Source organism: Dendropsophus ebraccatus, chromosome 1 (genome assembly GCF_027789765.1).
Source record: "Dendropsophus ebraccatus isolate aDenEbr1 chromosome 1, aDenEbr1.pat, whole genome shotgun sequence".
Lineage (NCBI taxonomy): Eukaryota > Metazoa > Chordata > Amphibia > Anura > Hylidae > Dendropsophus > Dendropsophus ebraccatus.
The window spans coordinates 228,696,948-228,720,150 of record NC_091454.1 but is presented as its reverse complement, the minus strand read 5'-3'; the positions used below and the strand labels follow the sequence as shown (position 1 = coordinate 228,720,150).

General features: G+C 46.3%; 2 protein-coding genes across 2 annotated transcripts; both read left to right on the top strand.

The window, feature by feature from the left end:
• The first annotated feature begins 7,176 nt into the window (after positions 1-7,176).
• LOC138786382 (olfactory receptor 5AR1-like) lies at positions 7,177-8,136 on the top strand. Its single transcript, XM_069963373.1, has one exon. It carries the CDS (start codon positions 7,177-7,179, stop codon positions 8,134-8,136), a length of 960 nt encoding a protein of 319 aa, XP_069819474.1.
• Positions 8,137-21,651: 13,515 nt separating this feature from the next.
• LOC138786375 (olfactory receptor 5G9-like) lies at positions 21,652-22,656 on the top strand. The gene has a single exon (XM_069963367.1). It carries the CDS (start codon positions 21,652-21,654, stop codon positions 22,654-22,656), a length of 1,005 nt encoding a protein of 334 aa, XP_069819468.1.
• The last annotated feature ends 547 nt before the right edge of the window (positions 22,657-23,203 follow it).

Genomic DNA, 23,203 nt, shown 5'->3' with positions numbered 1-23,203 from the left:
TGGGATCTTGTTCTGTAGAGGAAGAAAATAAATGCACATGTTACTATGTAATGAAGCTTTAGGGGAGCACACACATTGGATAGAAGTATCGGGGTGACTGAACAAACTATCATTCCGGCCAATACAGTTGTTTAGACTGGTTTTACGTTATCACCCATTTCTATGGTCTAATGTATATGAGATCCTTAGATTTCTTCCCTTCCAGTTGATAACCTATGTAATGTATGTATGTGCTAAGTAACTGGATGTCTCACCTAGAGGTCATTGATGTCATGGCCGGTTATGGACTTCATGGACAGACATCTTTAAGTCATTTATTTTGACCAGATCTAACAACTTTTATCAACCTATACTCTCAACATAGAAGCCATTTAGGCTATTACAGTCTCTTCCAATGGTTAAAAAAATTGGAGTAAAACCTAAAATGTGCCTATACATCTTCAGTTATTCAATAATAATGATTGTTTGGCTGCCAGTTATAGCTCCTTTCCTCCTCATAGATATGTTCATTCGGAACGCTGGTGGTGGCTAATCTCCCTGACAACAAAGGGTTTGGGTCAGTGAAAATTCATAACACCCAACCCATATCTCCACCAACATCATCTATTAGCGGAGACTTGGCAGGCCAAGATTTCAAGGTGGTGGTCAACAAAAGTACCATGAGAGGTACTGATCTGGTGTGGACAGGGTCTTGCCACTAGATTCTTAGGTCCGATGAATCAGTGATCAGCCCTAGAACAAGACTTCCCAACTCTATTGGTGCTATTAAGGAAGCCCCTCATGAAGAAATGAGCATCATCTTATGGTTTCAGATACAATGCTTTAGTTAATATTGTTCTTCTCTACCTTCTCTCTGTAGAGGGGCATTTTAAAACTGCCAGACCCATTTCAATATCTGTAACATTGCTCCTACCATGTGATTTATAATACTAGTGTTATAAGTGAAAGAGGGACCATTGGGCTTCCTCAGGCTCCAGAGTCTTGGTACTACTGCTATGTTTCCACCTTATACTTCACCTCCACCAACCTTCAGCTATTTAAGATATGTATAAAAAAGGGAAATCCAATAGCAGAATATACTATAACATGGATGACTTCTTTGCTTTGGTTCATTGTAGCCCCCTATCCCAGTTTGTAGGGGCCAGGTCTTCACCCACTGTAGGACAACAGGTGAGCATGACATGTTGGACGCTTTCTCCAGTCTATTAAGCTAATATCCCAGAGCCTTGTGCTACCTCCCCTTACCCGCTGGCATGGCTTATAAAAGAACCCTGATCCAGGCCCCCAACCCATCACAGGGTCCATAACATGTATAGGAAAAAAAACCCACACACCTTGATTTAGTTCTAGAATTTCCCAATGAGTGAATCTGGTGGGGATCTAATGATTCCTGAAATTTCCAAAAATATAAAAGCTGCAATAATCATATGCACAAAAAAATCTATAAACCATGGACCATGAGATAGTGACCCATGTTCAGCAAACCCAAGCCATTTGTGTCTCACGCCACGAAGAGGCCACAGACTCTGTATGACACGTATAGACGGACAGTCCATAGGGGACTGGACGTTATTGTGTTTCACAGGACAATAATGGGAGTAATGCTTCGTCTTCATGTAGGGACACGTCTCGGTGTAGAGTGATTACAGGCAGGGTAACCAGCTTGTGTGTTATATTACACATAGGAATGACTACATTTATTGTCTGTATGTGTAAGTATAGGAAGAAATAGATTGTAGGTTACTGGGACAGCAGACAAAGATATGAGCAAATCCTCAGCCCTGGGCAGCGATCATATTACATCCCAGCACCTGTAACGGGAGCTCAGCCTCTTACCTGCCTGATACAATGACACACTGGGACCGGCCGCTCTCCTTATGCTGGAAACCTTCCTCCGTTTTATAATAAATCTTATAATTTCCCGCTGAGTATAATCCCCAGGACACCTGCGGCGGGGTCTCATTACTCTGTGGATGGGATTTAACTCCTTCCTATAATCTGCTGTCACTAATAACATTCTAGAAGGTTTTCTTTGGATTTTGTAAAATCTGAACTTGGGTTTTAAATAAACTGTCCCCGGGACCCCAAGCTCTGGGCTTTTTCATGTTTTTCTGTGCTCAGAAGGTGGAGCATATTTTCATATCAGGAAAACCGAAACGATCGGTCTTGAGCATGGTCCAGTACCGCTCAGCTCTAGTCCTCATTGTTGGTCCTTTGTACTGGGATTGGGTACATAGACGACGTCCCGTAAAAATCTTCAACTATTCCTTAGCAATAGGCTGGTACACCATCCAGGATAAAATCTACGTCTGTGTGCGCACAGTCATGAGTGATGGTGACCCATGGTCAGATAGCTTCTCAGAACCATATCTAGCGAGGTGTCTAAGCAACAGGGGAGTTTTACTCGCCTTACAGACCTGGCCAGTGGTGACCATGCCCAGATGAAGCATAAGCTGATGTAATATCATGAGACTTGAGGTACGGCTGGACGCTGTGATGTTCCAGCTTTGTCATAGGCGTCAGGGATTGACAAGTCTCTCCCACATATACTACGTATACAATCCGTGATCCCGGCAATCATGCAGGGTTGTTGCATACAATCCTTGTGATCTTTATGGATGCTTCTAAAATGCTCCCTAGGTTGGCACCAGTGATGGGGGGGCTATACAGACATTCGTGGATGTAGCCCTTTTGGCATGCCCTATTTCGGTATGTTAGTTGATCGCAGTTGATAAGTGTAGGTGATTTGATTTTACATACTTGCACCGTACCTGTATGACTACACCTATATATATAGGCCTCTGAATTAGAAGATGATCAGAGCGCGATCAGAGGGTGACAGAAAGATGGTCTGGAAGAAGGAAAGGAATGCTGGCAGCACACCAATGAGCACAGCTCCTTGAACTTATCATTGTAGCCACAATAAATCTCAAGACAGAGACACTAATCTATAAACAATTTATGGTAAACAAGACGTTGTTCCAGCCTGACTGCGAAGGACAGGAAACTGCTGACCATTTATGGACTGACTTACCAGAGTGTGACATGTATGTGTCTTGTGACTTGAAACCCCGCCTGTATTGAAAGTTTATGTAATTCATATGAATACACTGCGCATGAGTCATATTCTGTCTATTAAAGGTAACACAAATTAATACAGGGGGCGCTTCCCAAACTTACATTACTGATACGCACATGAGTTGTCTGTGATTTTAAGGTGTAAGCAGAACTGCAGCTGCTAACTCTAAATCTGAAACCATCCTATACCTGGGTTGTGATTTGTCTCCATAGAGTCAGGTCAACATCTAAATTTAACCTTAACACAGTCGGTGTGCCCTTGATGTAGTGAGGTGCAGAAAAAGTCAAGACACCAGAAGATGTCAAATTACAAGCAGATGGTTTCTTTACCAAACAATTAAGTTTTTTCCAACACGTTATAGAGGATGTACCACCAGGTACATCCTCTTTAATCTGACACAGGGATAGAACAACGCCGGCATGGGCAAGGCGGTGCCTCGGTCCGTTTTTCGATCCGCGGCCCGGTTCCTGTGTATGGTGCCGTTCTATCCATGGGTCCCAGGGTCGGCGCTCAAGCACTAGAGGCGGTCCGGCCCGCCCCCAGTGGGAGGATATTCCCTCCTCTGTATGACACGGCTCCGTTAGAGCACCGGATAGAATCAGATTAAAGAGGATGGTACCTGCTGGTACACCCTCTTTAACATACAAAGGGCCAGTAAAGGTACCGGGAGAAGCTTCAAGTTCATTCACCTTATCCAACCTACTTTGTTTACACAGACAGATTTATCTGACAGATCTTTGAAGCCAAAGCCAGGAATGGGTTTGAATTGGATATGACCTGCTTCAGTTTATAGTCTGCTCCTGGCTATGGCTTCAATAATCTGTCAGATAAATCTGTCTGTGTAAACGAACCCTAAGTCTTAAGCTGATGCTGATGCTTTATGTTCAGGGCTGCAAAAGCCAAAGAAGGCTTTTTAGTTTCTTAGTGGATCCCTCTACAGGAACTGTGATTATTGCTGCAATATCTGTATGAGTACAGGAGCGTATGGGGACTCTTACAGTGATACAGAGATGGAGGAGATTGAGTCCAAATGGCAGCAAGCTGGGGAAAGTGAAAAGGGGAGAAAGAAAAAGCCTGAAGATGAAAATGAAGGTATCAAGAGATTACAGTAGAGATGTATAGAGAGGAGAAAGTGTTGTGCACCCACGTGCTTGGGGAGGGAGTGGCCACTTGTGGCCAGAGGCAGGCCTCAAGAGTTACTGGCAGGACAGGGAGCTTATGGCTTCTTGTTCTGTCAATGACAGCACTGCATCATGTACGAGCACTCACAGTTAAAGATTCAGGTGCAGCACCCAGTGGCCAAGTGAGCCCTTGTTCAGGGGCAGCCACCTAAGGCCATGACTACAAGTGGCCTGATAGAAGAAACACCACTGCCTGGCAATCCTGGGCAGTGAAAAGGTTAATACTTTGGTTTCTGACAGCCTAGGAAAGTTACTTTTTCTGATAATTCTTGAGTTCCTGTAAGTCTAGAACTGAGCTAATACTGCAATACCTGGCAGCCTAAACAATGGTTCAACTAATACTTGGGTTCCTGGCAGTCTAGGGTTGTAAAATGGGTAATATGTGGGTTCCTACCAGTATAGGGCAGTGACTAGGCTAATACTTGAGTTCCTGGCAGTCTAGGGTTGTAAAATGGGTAATACTTGGGTTCCTACCAGTATAGGGCAGTGACTGGGCTAATACTTAGGCTCCTACCAGTATAGGGCAGTGACTAGGCTAATACTTGGGTTCCTGGCAGTATAGGGTTGTAAAATGGGTAATACTTGGGTTCCTACCAGTATAGGGCAGTGACTAGGCTAATACTTGGGTTCCTGGCAGTCTAGGTTGTAAAATGGGTAATACTTGGGTTCCTACCAGTATAGGGCAGTGGCTAGGCTAATACTTGGGTTCCTGGCAGTCTAGGGTTGTAAAATGGGTAATACTTTGGTTCCTACCAGTATAGGGCAGTGACTGGGCTAATACTTAGGCTCCTACCAGTATAGGGCAGTGACTAGGCTAATACTTGGGTTCCTGGCAGTCTAGGGTTGTAAAATGGGTAATACTTAGGTTCCTACCAGTATAGGGCAGTGACTAGGCTAATACTTAGTTTCCTACCAGTATAGGGCAGTGACTAGGCTAATACTTAGGTTCCTACCAGTATAGGGCAGTGACTAGGCTAATACTTGGGTTCTTGGCAGTCTATTGTTGTAAATTGGGTAATACTTGGGTTCTTGTTAGTATAGGGCAGTGACTAGGCTAATACTTGGGTTCCTACCAGTATAGGACAGTGACTAGGCTAATACTTGGGTTCCTGGCAGTATAGGGCAGTGACAGGACTAATACTTGGGTTCTTGTTAGTATAGGGCAGTGACTAGGCTAATACTTGGGTTCCTACCAGTATAGGGAGGGCAGTGACTAGGCTAATACTTGGGTTCCTGGCAGTCTAGGGTTGTAAATTGGGTAATACTTGGGTTCCTACCAGTATAGGGCAGTGACTAGGCTAATACTTGGGTTCCTACCAGTGTAGGGCAGTGACTAGGCTAATACTTGGGTTCCTGGCAGTCTAGGGTTGTAAATTGGGTAATACTTGGGTTCCTACCAGTATAGGGCAGTGACTAGGCTAATACTTGGGTTCCTACCAGTATAGGGCAGTGACTAGGCTAATACTTGGATTCCTACCAGTATAGGGCAGTGACTAGGCTAATACTTGGGTTCCTGGCAGTATAGGGCAGTGACAGGACTAATACTTGGGTTCTTGTTAGTATAGGGCAGTGACTAGGCTAATACTTGGGTTCCTGGCAGTCTGGGGTTGTAAATTGAGTAATACTTAAGTTCCTGCCAGTTTAGGGCAGTGACTGGGCTAATACTTGGGTTCCTGGTAGTCTAGGGTAGTGACTGGGCTAATACATGGGTTCCTGGCAGTCTAGGGCAGTGTTTTTGGGTCCTCATGAAATAAGGGATATAATGGATAAAATAATATTAATAATAATAATTTATAGAATATATGAGATAAATAACTAAGCTGCTATGTACAGGGAGAGATAAATGTAGTCATTAGAGAATACCCCCTCGGCACCTTCCTCGCAGGAGCCCCCAGGGGCCCTACACTATGATACACACAGATAATGAGGTGGGTTATATAGAGATGCTGAGATCAGTCAGGTGAGAGTACATCAAGGGTAACCACTTTACCCCAGAAGTGTCCTTTCTACCATCTGAGTGCTATTTACCTGCCTCTAAAATATTACAGTGCTGTGTGGCAGTGTTCACAACCCTGAGATTATACCTGATCTATGGGTTTTGTACCATGTGATCATACCCACCACTTTATACCTGCAAAATATAATTTTACTGTGACACAAACAAAAGGTAAGAAAGAAAACTGAGACCTTTAATCTGCTTAAGTCTTAACCCCCTGAGGTCAGGACTGTGTGCAGGTAAAGATGCCGCTAGCCTGGAGCTTGTCTCTATTAGCTCAGCACATCTAGACTCTCTCGGAGCTTGTCTCTATTAGCTCAGCACATCTAGACTCTCTTGTCTCTATTAGCTCAGCACATCTAGACATCTATGACATATCAGAAGTTCTCTGTTATTGGGGGGTGGGGATTTAAACCAAACAGGGTTGTCCCACAACAACCAGAACCATATTTTGGAGACCATCTTCCACTCATCCAGTGAACATACCGTACTATGAAAGACTTTCAATTGAACACAGCCTCATGTTTTTTCCACACATAACTGCACTTTCTGCCATAGTGGGTGTAGAGATAGTAGTCAGACACGTATTCAGGCACCTGAGAGACTCTAAGCCCCAATGCCACATATGAAAATGTCAAATGTACAAGGGTTGTAGGAGCTTGGAGTAATGCCACTCCTATGACTTTAGTTCTCAGAACAGGAGCAAAATTATTGGCGCAAAGACGATTAAGACAAAGGATATGGACATTTATGGATACAGGTCACATTACTGGAGGGGCATCTGACTTCTGGATATAGAAGGTTTTGGTAATAGATGACCAGATTTAGCACAAGACACATACATGTGGTTGCATTTCATGGTCTTGGGTATTGATATATGTATCCATTGTTAATTTTACCCCAACAGAGAAATATCCAACATGAATAATATGAATAACACCCAAGTGACCACATTCGAGTTTTCTGGATTGACCCAAGATCCACAACTATCAATCTTCCTCTTCCTATTCTTCCTCCTGGTTTACGTGATAACAGTGGTGGGTAACGTTGGGTTGTTCATTATTGTCTATAAGACCTCCACCCTCCACACTCCCATGTATTACTTCATCAGTCACCTCTCGGTGGTGGACCTCTTGTACTCCTCCACAGTTGCACCGAAGATGATTGCAGATCTTAACTCTGTAAGGAAGGTCATCTCCTTCACCAGTTGTGCTCTCCAGTTCTTCTTCTTTGCCACCTTTGCATCTATGGAGGTTCTTGTCCTGTCGAATATGGCTTACGACCGCTATGTGGCCATCTGCCACCCTTTACGTTATGTGTCCATAATGAGCAAGAGGAAATGTTTGTCTCTAGGTCTCTTTGCTTTATCTTTCGGGTTCTTGCCATCTTCAGCACAGACAAGTTGTATATTCAGTCTGCAATACTGTGGTTCAAACCTCATCGACCATTTCTATTGTGACATCCCTTCCGTGCTCAAGCTGTCCTGCTCCAAGACCTTCACCTGTGAAATGATCACTCTTTTCTTTATAGGATCTTACAGCATAGGTTCCTTGGCCACCATACTGGTTTCATACATCTATATACTGGTGGCCATTCTACAGATAAACTCTACAAAGGGCCGACAGAAAGCGTTCAGCACCTGCTCCTCACACATCATCTGTGCCTCCATCTTCTATGTGTCCGTGTTCCTCACTTACTTACATCCTCCTTCAGATCACCTTGAGAAACAAGACAAGGTAGCTTCCGTCTTTTACTCCATCATGACACCCTTGTTAAATCCCCTTATCTACAGCTTGAGGAACCGAGAGGTAAAGACGGCCATTGTGAATCTCTTTGTCCGTGCAATGTGCAGTCTTAAAAATAAGTCTATTGAATCTTAGGGATTGAGACGGAGTGTTGTGAAACCACAGAAAATACTAACTAAATAAATAAATCAGGATAAGAACAGATGAATGTTAAGACCCGAAGCAAACAGTGGTCAAATAAGTCAAGTTTCATGGCCGTAGAGCTAGTTACAGTGGGACATTGTATTATATTCCAGTTGATGGACCAAAATGCAAGAAAGGAACAAAATCTCACCCCAGTGACTATGTGTGGTCCATGTATGACTGTGTGGTCCATGTATGACTATGTGGTCCATGTATGACTGTGTGGTCCATGTATGACTATGTTGTAAGGAAGCTACTGATTTTTCATGGACATCAATAAATATAAAGACATCACCTTACCATTACAATAAAAAAGTCAATTCATGTGTGGAAACAAAGGGCTGATGGTATGGTAGCACTGGGGCTCCTGTCACAGGGCTTGGAGTGGTAGGAGCCCTCCCTGGGTACATGCAGGCACCGATTAAATGGTAGTGCCTGGCGATCCCTTCTGAAGTGTAGTGGTGCAGGATAAACAGGCACAGGGTCCAGACTAACTTAACCTGTGTAAAATATTTACTTAGTACAGATGTATTTTTCAATAGTAAGTACAGAGAGTGCGTTTTGTGTTTGAGAAGTTATGCCTGCGTGTCCCTTCAAATAGGCCTCTGGTGAGAATAGTGTTAAAGTGTCGCTGTCATTATAACTTTCAAAATCTAAATCAACAGTAGATATGATATTAGGCAAGTTTGCAGTTTTTGCTGTTATCATGCTGTAAAACAAAACGGAACTTACCAGAAATCCAGGTCCAGTCTCCTGAAGGCAGCTGTATAACAGCTATACTTACTGTATCCAGGTCCAGTCTCCTGAAGGCAGCTATATAACAGCTACACTTACTGTATCCAGGTCCAGTCTCCTGAAGGCAGCTATATAACAGCTATACTTACTGTATCCAGGTCCAGTCTCCTGAAGGCTGCTATATAACAGCTATACTTACTGTATCCAGGTCCAGTCTCCTGAAGGCTGCTATATAACAGCTATACTTACTGTATCCAGGTCCAGTCTCCTGAAGGCTGCTATATAACAGCTTTACTTACTGTATCCAGGTCCAGTCTCCTGAAGGCTGCTATATAACAGCTATACTTACTGTATCCAGGTCCAGTCTCCTGAAGGCTGCTATATAACAGGTATACTTACTGTATCCAGGTCCAGTCTCCTGAAGGCAGCTATATAACAGGTATATACTTACTGTATCCAGGTCCAGTCTCCTGAAGGCAGCTATATAACAGCTATACTTACTGTATCCAGGTCCAGTCTCCTGAAGGCAGCTATATAACAGCTATATACTTACTGTATCCAGGTCCAGTCTCCTGAAGGCAGCTATATAACACCTATACTTACTGTATCCAGGTCCAGTCTCCTGAAGGCAGCTATATAACAGCTATATACTTACTGTATCCAGGTCCAGTCTCCTGAAGGCAGCTATATAACAGCTATACTTACTGTATCCAGGTCCAGTCTCCTGAAGGCAGCTATATAACAGCTATATACTTACTGTATACAGGTCCAGTCTCCTGAAGGCAGCTATATAACAGCTATACTTACTTTATCCAGGTCCAGTCTCTTGCTATATAACAGCTATACTTACTGTATCCAGGTCCAGTCTCCTGAAGGTAGCTATATAACAGCTATACTTACTGTATCCAGGTCCAGTCTCCTGAAGGCAGCTATATAACAGCTATACTTACTGTATCCAGGTCTAGTCTTCTGAAGGCAGCTATATACCAGCTATACTTACTGTATCCAGGTCCAGTCTCCTGACTGCTATATAACAGCTATACTTACTGTATCCAGGTCCAGTCTCCTGAAGGCAGCTATATAACAGCTATACTTACTGTATCCAGGTCTAGTCTCCTGAAGGCAGCTATATAACAGCTATACTTACTGTATCCAGGTCCAGTCTCCTGAAGGCAGCTATATAACAGCTATACTTACTGTATCCAGGTCCAGTCTCCTGAAGGCAGCTATATAACAGCTATACTTACTGTATCCAGGTCCAGTCTCCTGAAGGCTGCTATATAACAGCTATACTTACTGTATCCAGGTCCAGTCTCCTGAAGGCAGCTATATAACAGCTATACTTACTGTATCCAGGTCCAGTCTCCTGAAGGCTGCTATATAACAGCTATACTTACTGTATCCAGGTCCAGTCTCCTGAAGGCAGCTATATAACAGCTATACTTACTGTATCCAGGTCCAGTCTCCTGAAGGCAGCTATATAACAGCTATACTTACTATATCCAGGTCCAGTCTCCTGAAGGCAGCTATATAACAGCTATACTTACTGTATTCAGGAACATTTATTCACAAAATAACACACATTACAAATAAGACAACGTCATTGTCACAAGATGGAGGACGGGGGTCGACAGGAATGCGGTAAGTATAATGCACCAAAACTTTCGGGTCTAGCGTGGGGTGGGGGGAAACACGGGGAAGGGGGCCATTCACATACATAACACACATTACAAAGTTGTATTACTTTGTAATGTGTGTTATTTTGTGAATAAATGTTTAGCGCCGCACTACCCCTTTAAGGTAAAATTAGCACATTTCATTAGTTATTTTTGTGAATGCGACCACTTATATAACAATCTCAAAGCGTCATCATACTGATCGCTGCACATTAATTACCCTAATACTCACATTCATACCCCTCATATCCACATTCATTCCCCTAATACTCGCATACATACCCCTCATACTCACATACACTCCCCTCATACCCACATTCAGTCCCCTTATACTCGCATTCATACCCCTCATACCCACATTCAGTCCCCTTATACTCGCATTCATACCCCTCATACCCACATTCATTCCCCTCATACTCACATTCATACCCCTCTTACAATCCCCTCATACCCAAATTCATTCCCCTCATACCCACATTCATACCCCTCATACCCACATTAATACCCCTCATACCCACATTCATACCCCTCATACCCACATTCATACCCCCATACCCACATACATACCCCTCATACTCACATTCATACCCCTCATACTCACATTCATACCCCTCTTACAATCCCCTCAAACCCACATTCATTCCCCTCATACCCACATTCATACCCCTCATACCCACATTCATACCCCTCATACCCACATTCATACCCCCCATACCCACATTCATTCCCCTCATACTCACATTCATTCTTCTAATACTCACATTCATACCTCTCTTACCCACATTCATACCCCTCATACCCACATTCATACCCCTCATACCCACTATACTCACATTCATACCCCTCATACCCACATTCATATTCCTCATACCCACATTACTCAGATTCATTCAACTCATACCCACTATACCCACATTCATTCCCCTCATACCCACTATTCTCACATTCATACCTCTCATACCCACATTCATACCCCTCATACCCACTATACCCACATTCATACCCCTCATACCCACATACATACCCCCCATACCCACATTCATACCCCTCATACCCACATACATACCCCCCATACCCACATTCATACCCCTCAAACCCACTATACTCACATTTATACCCCTCATACCCACTATACCACATTCATACTCTTCATACCCACATTGATACCCCTCATATCCACATACGAAACCCCCCCATACCCACATTCATACCCCCCATACCCACATTCATACCCCTCATACCCACATACATACCCCTCATACCCACATACATACCCCTCATACCCACTATACCCACATTCATACCACATTCATACCACTTATACCCACATACATACCCCTCATTCCCACATTTATACCCACATTCATTCCCCTCATACCCACATTCATACCCCTCATACCCACATACATACTCTTCATACCCACATACATACCCCTCATAAGCACATTCATACCCCTCATACCCACATTCATACCCCTCATACCCACAAACATACCACTCATACCCACTATACCCACATTCATACCCCTCATACCCACATTCATAGCCCTCATACCCACATACATACCCCTCATACCCACATTCATACCCCTCATACCCACATTCATACCCCTCATACCCACATACATACCCCTCATACCCACATTCATACCCCTCATACCCACATTCATACCCCTCATACCCACATACATACCCCTCATACCCACATACATACCCCTCATACCCACATTCATACCCCTCATACCCACATTCATACCCCTCATACCCACATTCATACCCCTCATACCCACATTCATACCCCTCATACCCACATACATACCCCTCATACCCACATTCATACCCCTCATACCCACATTCATACCCCTCATACCCACATACATAGCCCTCATACCCACTATACCCACATTCATACCCCTTATACCCACATACATACCCCTCATACCCACATTCATACCCCTCATACCCACATACATAGCCCTCATACCCACTATACCCACATTCATACCCCTCATACCCACATTCATACCCCTCATACCCACATTCATACCCCTCATACCCACATTCATACCCCTCATACCCACATACATAGCCCTCATACCCACTATACCCACATTCATACCCCTCATACCCACATACATAGCCCTCATACCCACTATACCCACATTCATACCCCTCATACCCACATACATAGCCCTCATACCCACTATACCCACATTCATACCCCTCATACCCACATACATACCCCTCATACCCACATACATAGCCCTCATACCCACTATACCCACATTCATTCCCCTCATACCCACATTCATACCCCTCTTACCCACTATACCCACATTCATTCCCCTCATAACTACATGGTATTTTTATTTTTGCCATCTTTTAGCTCAGTGATAGATTTTCCAGAATAATTCCTGCTCTGGCTGTGACATTTTTCCAAGCTCCTCTACAGGCGGCAAAATGTTAGAAAAAACATTGCTAAAAGACGGTAATAAGATACCTGGCGGAGTACAGAGAGGCACAGTACAGGGCTGGACTCTCTGTCGCCCCCCCCGGCTGTAGTTTATTGTGAACTAATCTTTGCCAGGAATGTGAACTGAATCATTTAGGTCAATTTAAACTGATCATAAACCAACTCCCCATCACCTTTCTCGCCGTATGCTGGAGTGCACTATATTACCGTATCTTCTGGCGTATAAGATGACTTTTTAACCCTGCAAAATCTGCCCAGAAGTGTGGGATCGTCTTATACGCCGGGAATGGTCATCGCGGTCGCCGCATACGGTGGGGTTGCGGCAGTTTTTGAGCTTCCCCACCATATGCGGCGACCGCTATAGAAAAACAAACGATTCAACTCATGTGCGTGTCACCTGTCAAGTTCCCGGCGCAGGCAGCGTGATGCGGAAACACTGCCTGTGCCGGAGGTCCCCAAAGCGGGAGAGCTTCAGGGACCTCCGGCGCAGGCAGTGTCTCTACATCACGCATGACGGGAGATGCATGGCTGCTGGGAAAGGGTGACAGGTGAGTTGGATTGTTTTTTTTCAATGGGGCCCTGCAGCCAGGGGGAGTTGGGCGCGGGTTGGTGCCTCCTGCTTAAGTTAACCCCTGCCTGACTACAGCAGGGCTCCAGCTAGTAAACCCTGCTGTGGTCAGGCAGGGGTTAACATTTTCCGGCATATAAGACGACCTCTGACTTTTCAGAAGATTTTCAGGGGTTCGTCTTATATGCCTTACCACAGTAGGGTTTACGCCCGCTGTTGTGTAGATAGTCCCGCCTGATGGCCCTCCTGTTTACAAGGTATTCTCCTGAATATTTGTCCATAATGAACCCGTATCCTCCTTTCTGCTTGTACAATTTGGAGAGAGTTCCTCTCCTTCACTCAGGGGGCGCACATGGATGTGGCTTCTCTAGATGCACAATATACTCAGGGGGTCTGACAACACCGACTACCTCCGCCACATGGTGGGAGGCCGGAGTCTGAGGGGATTCCAGTGCTTGTAGTTCACACAATGAGGAGGGATCCACAATCAGCTTCTGATTTGACTCATCCTCAAAGATCCACTATGGCAGAGGTGGCGTTTCTGCTATTGACAGTCGGCTGACAACCAGGTGGGGTTTTGCTGTAATCGGCAGTGGCAGCCACTGCACCGACTCTGAGATGTGATCACATACCCAGAAGGCATCATCGGTGTCCGTCTGTCAGCTGGGAGGCATCAGTGTGATTGCCCCTGGAGGTGTACTGTAACAGCCCGGTCCTGTGCGCGGCGCGGTGAACGGTGCTATACTGCCCCCTGCCGCACATAGCCATTTACTTTCTGTCAAGCACCAGTACATATACATATACAGTACATATACCTCTGGCCAGACCCCCCCCCATTGGACCTATTGTCAAAAACTCCACAATCCCAAGAAAAAGCTTAACTTTTAAACAGAAGGTCATAGGGTGATGGTTCTGGTTCCATTGGAGACCAAACTCCCCAACTTCCACTAATAGTTATTCGTACCTCCTCACCCCGGGGTCCTAGGGTGCAGGGTTAGACAGGTGGGCATTTGTCCTGATCCTGAACCAATATGTGACTAGGGTATATGGTAATCCCATAGAACTATGGCCCCAGGCTGTCTACATGTATCCTCTGATCCAGCTTAGCTTGGTCCCCCAGCATGGGGTTGTGCAAGGACGGAAACGAGTGCCGATCAGTGAGATCAGCGCTCATTGGCAGTGTCCTTACATGGCACCAGTGGTGTAGCCGCCGCGACCGGCCCCGCCACAAAGGGGGACCCTCCCGATCAATCACTCTTGTGACCGCAAGTATTGTTTTGCTTGCGGTCACAAGAGTCCGGCTCCGTCTTCCCCTGGCTGCTGCGCGGCTGCCGGGGGTGTCGCGTCTTATCCCCGGCAGCGCGCGCATCCCAGAGCTCCCTGGGCGCCTTGGGCCCTGACTTCCAGAGTCGGCGCCCATGGAGCTCTGGGATGCGCGCGCTGCCGAGGATAAGACGCGACACCCCCGGCAGCCGCACAGCCGGGGACAAACCAGGAGGAGAGAGGATCAACGTGGGAGTGCGTTGTCAGGTAAGTTAAGTTTTTTTTTTTTTTTTATCAGCCTGCATCTATGAGGGTGGTTGGAAAGAGGGGGGCATCTATGAGGGTGGTTGGAAAGAGGGGGGCATCTATGAGGGTGGTTGGAAAGAGGGGGGCATCTATGAGGGTGGGGGGAAAGAGGGGGGCATCTATGAGGGTGGAGGGAAAGAAGGGAGCATTTATGAGGGTGGTTGGAAAGAGGGGGGCATCTATGAGGGTGGGGGGAAAGAGGGGGGCATCTATGAGGGTGGAGGGAAAGAGGGGGCCATCTATGAGGGTGGTTGGAAAGAGGGGGGCATCTATGAGGGTGGGGGGAAAGAGGGGGCCATCTATGAGGGTGGTTGGAAAGAGGGGGGCATCTATGAGGGTGGGGGGAAAGAGGGGGGCATCTATGAGGGTGGAGGGAAAGAGGGGGGGCATCTATGAGGGTGGAGGGAAAGAGGGGGGGCATCTATGAGGGTGGGGGGAAAGAGGGGGCCATCTATAAGGGTGGGGGGAAAGAGGCTGCCATCTATGAGGGTGGGGGGAAAGAGGTGTCCATCTATGAAGGTGGGGGAAAGAGGCTGCCATCTATGAGGGTGGGGGGAAAGAGGGGCCATCTATGAGGGGGGGGGAGATGGGTCCATCCATGAGGGTGGGGGGAAAGGGGGTCCATCTATGAGGGAGGGGGGGAAGGGGACCATCTATAAGGGAGGGGGGGAAGGGGACCATCTATAAGGGAGGGGGGGGAAGGGGACCATCTATAAGGGAGGGGGGGGAGAGGGGGCCATCTATAATGGAGGGGGGGAGAGGGGGCCATCTATAAGGGAGGGGGGAGAGGGGGCCATCTATAAGGGAGGGAGAGGGGAGAGAGGAGGCCATCTATAAGGGAGGGTGGGGGAAGAGTGGGCCATCTATAAGGGAGGTTGGGGGGAGAGGGGGCCATCTATAAGGAGGGGGGAGAGGGGGCCATCTATAAAGGAGGGGGAGAGGGGGCCATCCATAAGGGAGGGTGGGGGGAGAGGGGGCCATCCATAAGGGAGGGTGAGGAGAGAGGGGCCATCTATAAGGAGGGGGGAGAGGAGGCCATCTATAAGGGAGGGGGTAGAGGGGGCCATCTATATGGAGGAGGAGAGGAGGCCATCTATAAGGAAGGGTGGGGGAGAGGGGGCCATCTATAAGGAGGAGGAGAGGAGGCCATCTATAAGGGAGGGGGAGGGGAGAGGGGGCCATCTATAAGGAGGGCAACATGGGGGGAGAGGGGCCATCTATTTGGGGGGGCAACATAGGGGGAGAGGGAATACACAGAGGGGGGCATATATTATTAGGGGGTCACATAGAGTCAGGGCTACCCACTAAATGAGGGTGTAAAGGAGCCAATACAGATGTGCAGTGTGTATAGAGATGAGGATGGTGCCAGAGTGAGGAGACTAATATGTCTGTCTGGTAGATTCTGTGGATTCGTGGCTCGGAGAAGTTCTCATAACGGCCCAGGACGGATGGAGAAGAAGTTGAAAAGGAAAGAACTCCGATCAGAAAAGACGTCCCCTGTGAGTCACCTGATATAACTGCACTGTAATGTATATGGTGTATAGAACCTGTGTAGAGCTGGGGCCACCTCTATATGACTGGATGAGGTGATTTAGTATACTGGATTTGGTCAGTAACAATATGGTGGTAATGGTAGTGGTTGTGGTGTGGCAGTAATGTTTCCTTCCTATATACTGGTATTACTGGTAATATAGGTCTCAGTATACAGGATTTGGTCGGTAACAGTATGGCGGTAATATGTACGGTGATAATACTTTCTCTTCCAATATGCTGGTGTTATTGGTAATATCTGTCTTGGTGTGTGTATATATATATATATATATATATATATATATATACACTCACCGGCCACTTTATTAGGTACACCTGTCCAACTACACGTTACCACTTAATTTCTAATCAGCCAATCACATGTCGGCAACTCAGTGCATTTAGGCATGTAGACATGGTCAAGACAATCTCCTGCAGTTCAAACCGAGCATCAGTATGGGGCAGAAAGGTGATTTGAGGCCTTTGAACGTTGCATGGTTGTTGGTGCCAGAAGGGCTGGTCTGAGTATTTCAGAAACTGCTGATCTACTGGGATTTTCACGCACAACCATCTCTAGGGTTTACAGGGAATGGTCCGAAAAAGAAAAACCATCCAGTGAGCGGCAGTTCTGTGGGCGGAAATGCCTTGTTGATGCCAGAGGTCAGAGGAGAATGGGCAGACTGGTTCCAGCTGATAGAAAGGCAACAGTGACTCAAATAGCCAACCGTTACAGCCAAGGTAGGCAGAAGAGCATCTCTGAACGCACAGTATGGCCAACTCTGAGGCAGATGGGCTACAGCAGCAGAAGACCACACCGGGGGCCACTCCGCTCAGCTAAGAACAGGAAACTGAGGCTACAATTTGCACAAGCTCATCGAAATTGGACAGTAGAAGATTGGAAAAACGTTGCCTGGTCTGATGAGTCTCGATTTCTGCTTGAACATGACAATGAGTTCACTGTACTCCAATGGCCTCCACAGTCACCAGATCTCAATCCAATAGAGCATCTTTGGGATGTGGTGGAACGGGAGATTGGCATCATGGATGTGCAGCCGACAAATCTGCGGCAACTGTGTGATGTCATCATGTCACTATGGACCAAAATCTCTGAGGAAGCTTCCAGCACCTTGTTGTATCTATGCCACCAAGAATTGAGGCAGTTCTGAAGGCAAAAGGGGGTCCGACCCGTTACTAGCATGGTGTACCTAATAAAGTGGCCGGTGAGTGTATATATATATATATATATATATATATATATATATATATATATATACACCAATAGCATCACTTGGTCGTGAAAGGAGAGGGGGGGCCCAAGTTGGCCTCTCGCACCAGGGCCCAGGAGACATTAGCTATGATCCTGCATGGCACAACTAGTCGAGCGGCGGGGCTGCACAAAAGATCCTTGTGATCTGATCCGTTCTGTCAGTATCCAGATGCCAAACAGGGCTTACTTACCATCTGCGCTGCTTTTGATCCATCATCCTGCTCTCTGGAGGATACAGCAGCGGCTGAAGTGTGGGATGCCAGATCACACAGCGGATCACATAGGTATGGATATATAGATATATTTGCTCTCAGTCTCCCTTTGTTTACATAGGCCGAAAACAATACATCTTGAAGCCAGATGGTACGATGCGATCAGACGAGCTTCTTTCTAGCAACTCTCCTGGCTGATAATCTGGCCGTGTAAAAGCCTATGTAGGGTCTGTGAGGGCTCCGGGAAGCTGGGCCCCCTCCGGAGTGGGCTTCCAGGGATAGGACCTCTACAGCCAGGTCATAGAACTCTGGTATGGTGGATGTATAGATGTTTTACATTTACATTTATACTAAACCATATATAAAATATAATAAGCAGAGACATTTCCTATCCTAGAGTTAAATATTATAACATTATTAGAAGATGTAATTTCTCGGCCCCTTGTCACGTATACCCCGGGGCCCTCAGCAATAGTCAGCGGTGAATAGGTGTCTTATAAAAAGTCCTTGATCTCCCCGTATGAGCAGTGATGCGGCTGGTGTATACTGACTGGTATATGTCAGACAGAGACTGGGACACATGTACCAGCAGAGTAGTGCCTGATCCACACTGATCCGCACTGATCCTGATCCTCATCTGCACTGATCCCGAGCCTGGTCCGCTCTATCACCATGATTCTCATCCTGACCAAGCTCGGCCAGACCTTTTCCATCTATGAGATACTTTTCTCTACCACTGACATAAAGTCCTTACATTGTCGTCCTCCCTATATGGACCCAACAAAGGCAAGAAACCAGTGCTGAGGATACTAGTGCAAGATTATCTGGTGTTCTGGGCGGAGGAAGATCTATTGTATTATTGTTGCTTTATTTCCATCATCTCAGGGTAAGAATATCTGATTTCATTCAGAGCAGAAACCTTAATGTCTGAGGGAAAAACCATTGACACTAGGTGGATTTCATCTCCTTATCACAAACTAACACAACATGGGGAACGTAGAGTAACACGGGCAAAGAAGATGAGGAGGTACATCCAATAATCAGCATTACCACAGGTCTAAGCACCTCCATTCATGCATCGAGTATATTCACTGACATGTATCCTCCTCCATATTCCCCGACATTCTCCTCCATATTCCCCGACATTCTCCTCCATATTCCCCGACATTCTCCTCCATATTCCCCGACATTCTCCTCCATATTCCCCGACATTCTCCTCCACGTTCCCTGACATGTATCCTCCTCCATATTCCCTGACATGTATCCTCCTCCATATTCCTCAACATTCTCCTCCACATTCCCTGACATGTGTCCTCCTCCACATTCCCTGACATGTATCCTCCTCCACATTCCCTGACATGTATCCTCCTCCTTATTCCCTGACATGTATCCTCCTCCACATTCCCTGACATGTATCCTCCTCCATATTCCCTGACATGTATCCTCCTCCACGTTCCCTGACATGTATCCTCCTCCATATTCCCTGACATGTATCCTCCTCCATATTCCCTGACATGTATCCTCCTCCACATTCCCTGACATGTATCCTCCTCCATATTCCCTGACATGTATCCTCCTCCACGTTCCCTGACATGTATCCTCCTCCACGTTCCCTGACATGTATCCTCCTCCATATTCCCTGACATGTATCCTCCTCCACATTCCCTGACATGTATCCTCCTCCATGTTCCCCGACATTCTCCTCCATGTTCCCTGACATGTATCCTCCTCCATATTCCCTGACATGTATCCTCCTCCACGTTCCCTGACATGTATCCTCCTCCATATTCCCCGACATTCTCCTCCATATTCCCTGACATGTTTCCTCCTCCACATTCCCTGACATGTATCCTCCTCCATGTTCTCTGACATGTATCCTCCTCCACATTCCCTGACATGTATCCTCCTCCATATTCCCTGACATGTATCCTCCTCCACGTTCCCTGACATGTATCCTCCTCCATATTCCCTGACATGTATCCTCCTCCATGTTCTCTGACATGTATCCTCCTCCATATTCCCTGACATGTATCCTCCTCCATATTCCCTGACATGTATCCTCCTCCACGTTCCCTGACATGTATCCTCCTTCACATTCCCTGACATGTATCCTCCTCCATATTCCCTGACATGTATCCTCCTCCACATTCCCTGACATGTATCCTCCTCCACATTCCCTGACATGTATCCTCCTCCACATTCCCCGACATGTATCCTCCTCCTTATTCCCTGACATGTATCCTCCTCCACGTTCCCTGACATGTATCCTCCTCCACGTTCCCTGACATTCTCCTCCACGTTCCCTGACATGTATCCTCCTCCACATTCCCCGACATGTATCCTCCTCCTTATTCCCTGACATGTATCCTCCTCCACATTCCCTGACATGTATCCTCCTCCATATTCCCTGACATGTATCCTCCTCCATATTCCCAGACATGTATCCTCCTCCACAGTCCCTGACATTCTCCTCCACGTTCCCTGACATGTATCCTCCTCCACGTTCCCTGACATGTATCCTCCTCCACGTTCCCTGACATGTATCCTCCTCCATATTCCCTGACATGTATCCTCCTCCACATTCCCTGACATGTATCCTCCTCCATATTCCCTGATATGTATCCTCCTCCATATTCCCTGACATGTATCCTCCTCCATGTTCTCTGACATGTATCCTCCTCCGCGTTCCCTGACATGTATCCTCCTCCACGTTTCCTGACATGTATCCTCCTCCACGTTCCCTGACATTCTCCTCCACGTTCCCTGACATGTATCCTCCTCCACGTTCCCTGACATGTATCCTCCTCCACATTCCCTGACATGTATCCTCCTCCACGTTCCCTGACATGTATCCTCCTCCACGTTCCCTGACATATATCCTCCTCCATATTCCCTGACATGTATCCTCCTCCATATTCCCTGACATGTATCCTCCTCCGCGTTCCCTGACATTCTCCTCCACATTCCCTGACATGTATCCTCCTCCATATTCCCTGACATGTATCCTCCTCCACGTTCCCTGACATTCTCCTCCACATTCCCTGACATGTATCCTCCTCCACGTTCCCTGACATGTATCCTCCTCCACGTTCCCTGACATGTATCCTCCTCCACATTCCCTGACATGTATCCTCCTCCATATTCCCTGACATGTATCCTCCTCCACGTTCCCTGACATTCTCCTCCACGTTCCCTGACATGTATCCTCCTCCACGTTCCCTGACATGTATCCTCCTCCACGTTCCCTGACATGTATCCTCCTCCACGTTCCCTGACATTCTCCTCCACGTTCCCTGACATGTATCCTCCTCCACGTTCCCTGACATGTATCCTCCTCCATCTTCCTTCTTTTCGAGTAGTTCTGATCACTGTTATATTTCCAGAGTGTGAAACCAATATTGTATATCTGATTCATTCTGCTAATACAGAGAAAGAAGATGGACACTGAGAACAAGACCCGAGCAGGAGTATTTGAGTTTTCGGGATTGGCCAGTGATGTAGACCTTGGCATCTTCCTCTTCATATTCTTCCTCCTGGTTTACATAATTACATTGGTTGGTAACGTTGGACTGATTGGCATTGTCCATAAGACGTCCGCCCTCCACACCCCCATGTATTACTTCTTGAGTTACCTCTCACTGGTGGACCTCTTATACTCTTCAGCTGTTGCTCCAAAAATGATCTCAGACCTCATATCCATGAAGAAGGTCATCTCGTTCCATGGTTGTGCCCTCCAGTTCTATGTATTTGCCACTCTCGCTGGTACAGATGTTCTTCTCCTCTCGAATATGTCTTATGACCGCTATGTGGCTATCTGCCATCCTCTCCATTACGTGTCCATAATGACCAAGAAGAAATGTTTGTTCCTCATCCTTCTTGCCTTTTCCCTTGGCTTCTTTCAGTCATCTCTCCAAACAAACTGTATATTTAGACTTGACTTTTGTGGCTCCAACCTCATAGACCACTTCTACTGTGATGTCCTTCCATTGCTCAAACTCTCCTGCTCGGATACTTTCATCTGCGAGTTGCTCACTGTTTTCTTCATAGGATCTTACAGCATTGTCTCCCTTACCACCATCTTGGTCTCCTACATTTTTATAATATCTTCTATTCTCAAAATTAAGTCTTCAAAGGGGCGAAAAAAGGCGTTCAGTACTTGCTCCTCACACCTCACCTGCGCCTCTGTCTTTTATGTCTCTGTTCTCTTCACCTACTTACGTCCTTCTGATTTTCTTAAGGAACAAGACAAAGTGGCTTCTGTCTTTTACTCGGTGATGACACCCATGCTAAATCCACTCATCTACAGCCTGAGGAACCAAGAAGTGAAGACGGCAATCACGAGAGCTGGACGAAGTTTAAGGAGTGTTGTACAGAGTGGTCTTTTGAACAGCTGGAATGTGGTTGGGGGTCTTTCAGTTTTTCGTAGTCTAAACAAAAAGTAAAATTTATTGGGATAAGAAGGTTTACAGTATAAATATGGTGACAGGGAAAGGTCTAAACTGTTGTTTGGTGGGACAAAATGAGAAGAAGGTTTCTGGTGGCATCCAGTGAATGAAAACCAGAGTAGAGGTGCAGCACAGGAGAAGTCTAGAAAAGTAAAGACAGCGAGGGCTCTACAAGGCGAGGGAGACAGTAAGTGTATAGCCATCCTAAGTCATCATCACAAGAGATCTCTGAGGTACAAAGCTCTTCGGAAATGTAGGAGGGTGAAAAATTGAAGAATGCTGAAATCTGAAGCTCCAGTGGGTCATAATCGAGTCAGGATGAAGTCTACTTGGAGCAAGACCATTCTTGACCCCTTAGGCCTTATTCCGCAATTACGGACAAGTTTAGAACCCATTGATTTCTATTGGGCAATTCACACTATCCACAATCTGTGCAGCAAAAATATAGTCATGCCCTAGTATGGGCCGTGATTGTGGCACAGATTCCCACGTAGAAGTCAATGGGAGCACATTACACATTACATTACAGATGCACTATGGACAA

Excerpts from the sequence above, each read along its gene's own strand:
- LOC138786382 (XM_069963373.1), top strand. The coding sequence starts at position 7,177 with ATGAATAATATGAATAACACCCAAGTGACCACATTCGAGTTTTCTGGA.
- LOC138786375 (XM_069963367.1), top strand. The coding sequence starts at position 21,652 with ATGGACACTGAGAACAAGACCCGAGCAGGAGTATTTGAGTTTTCGGGA.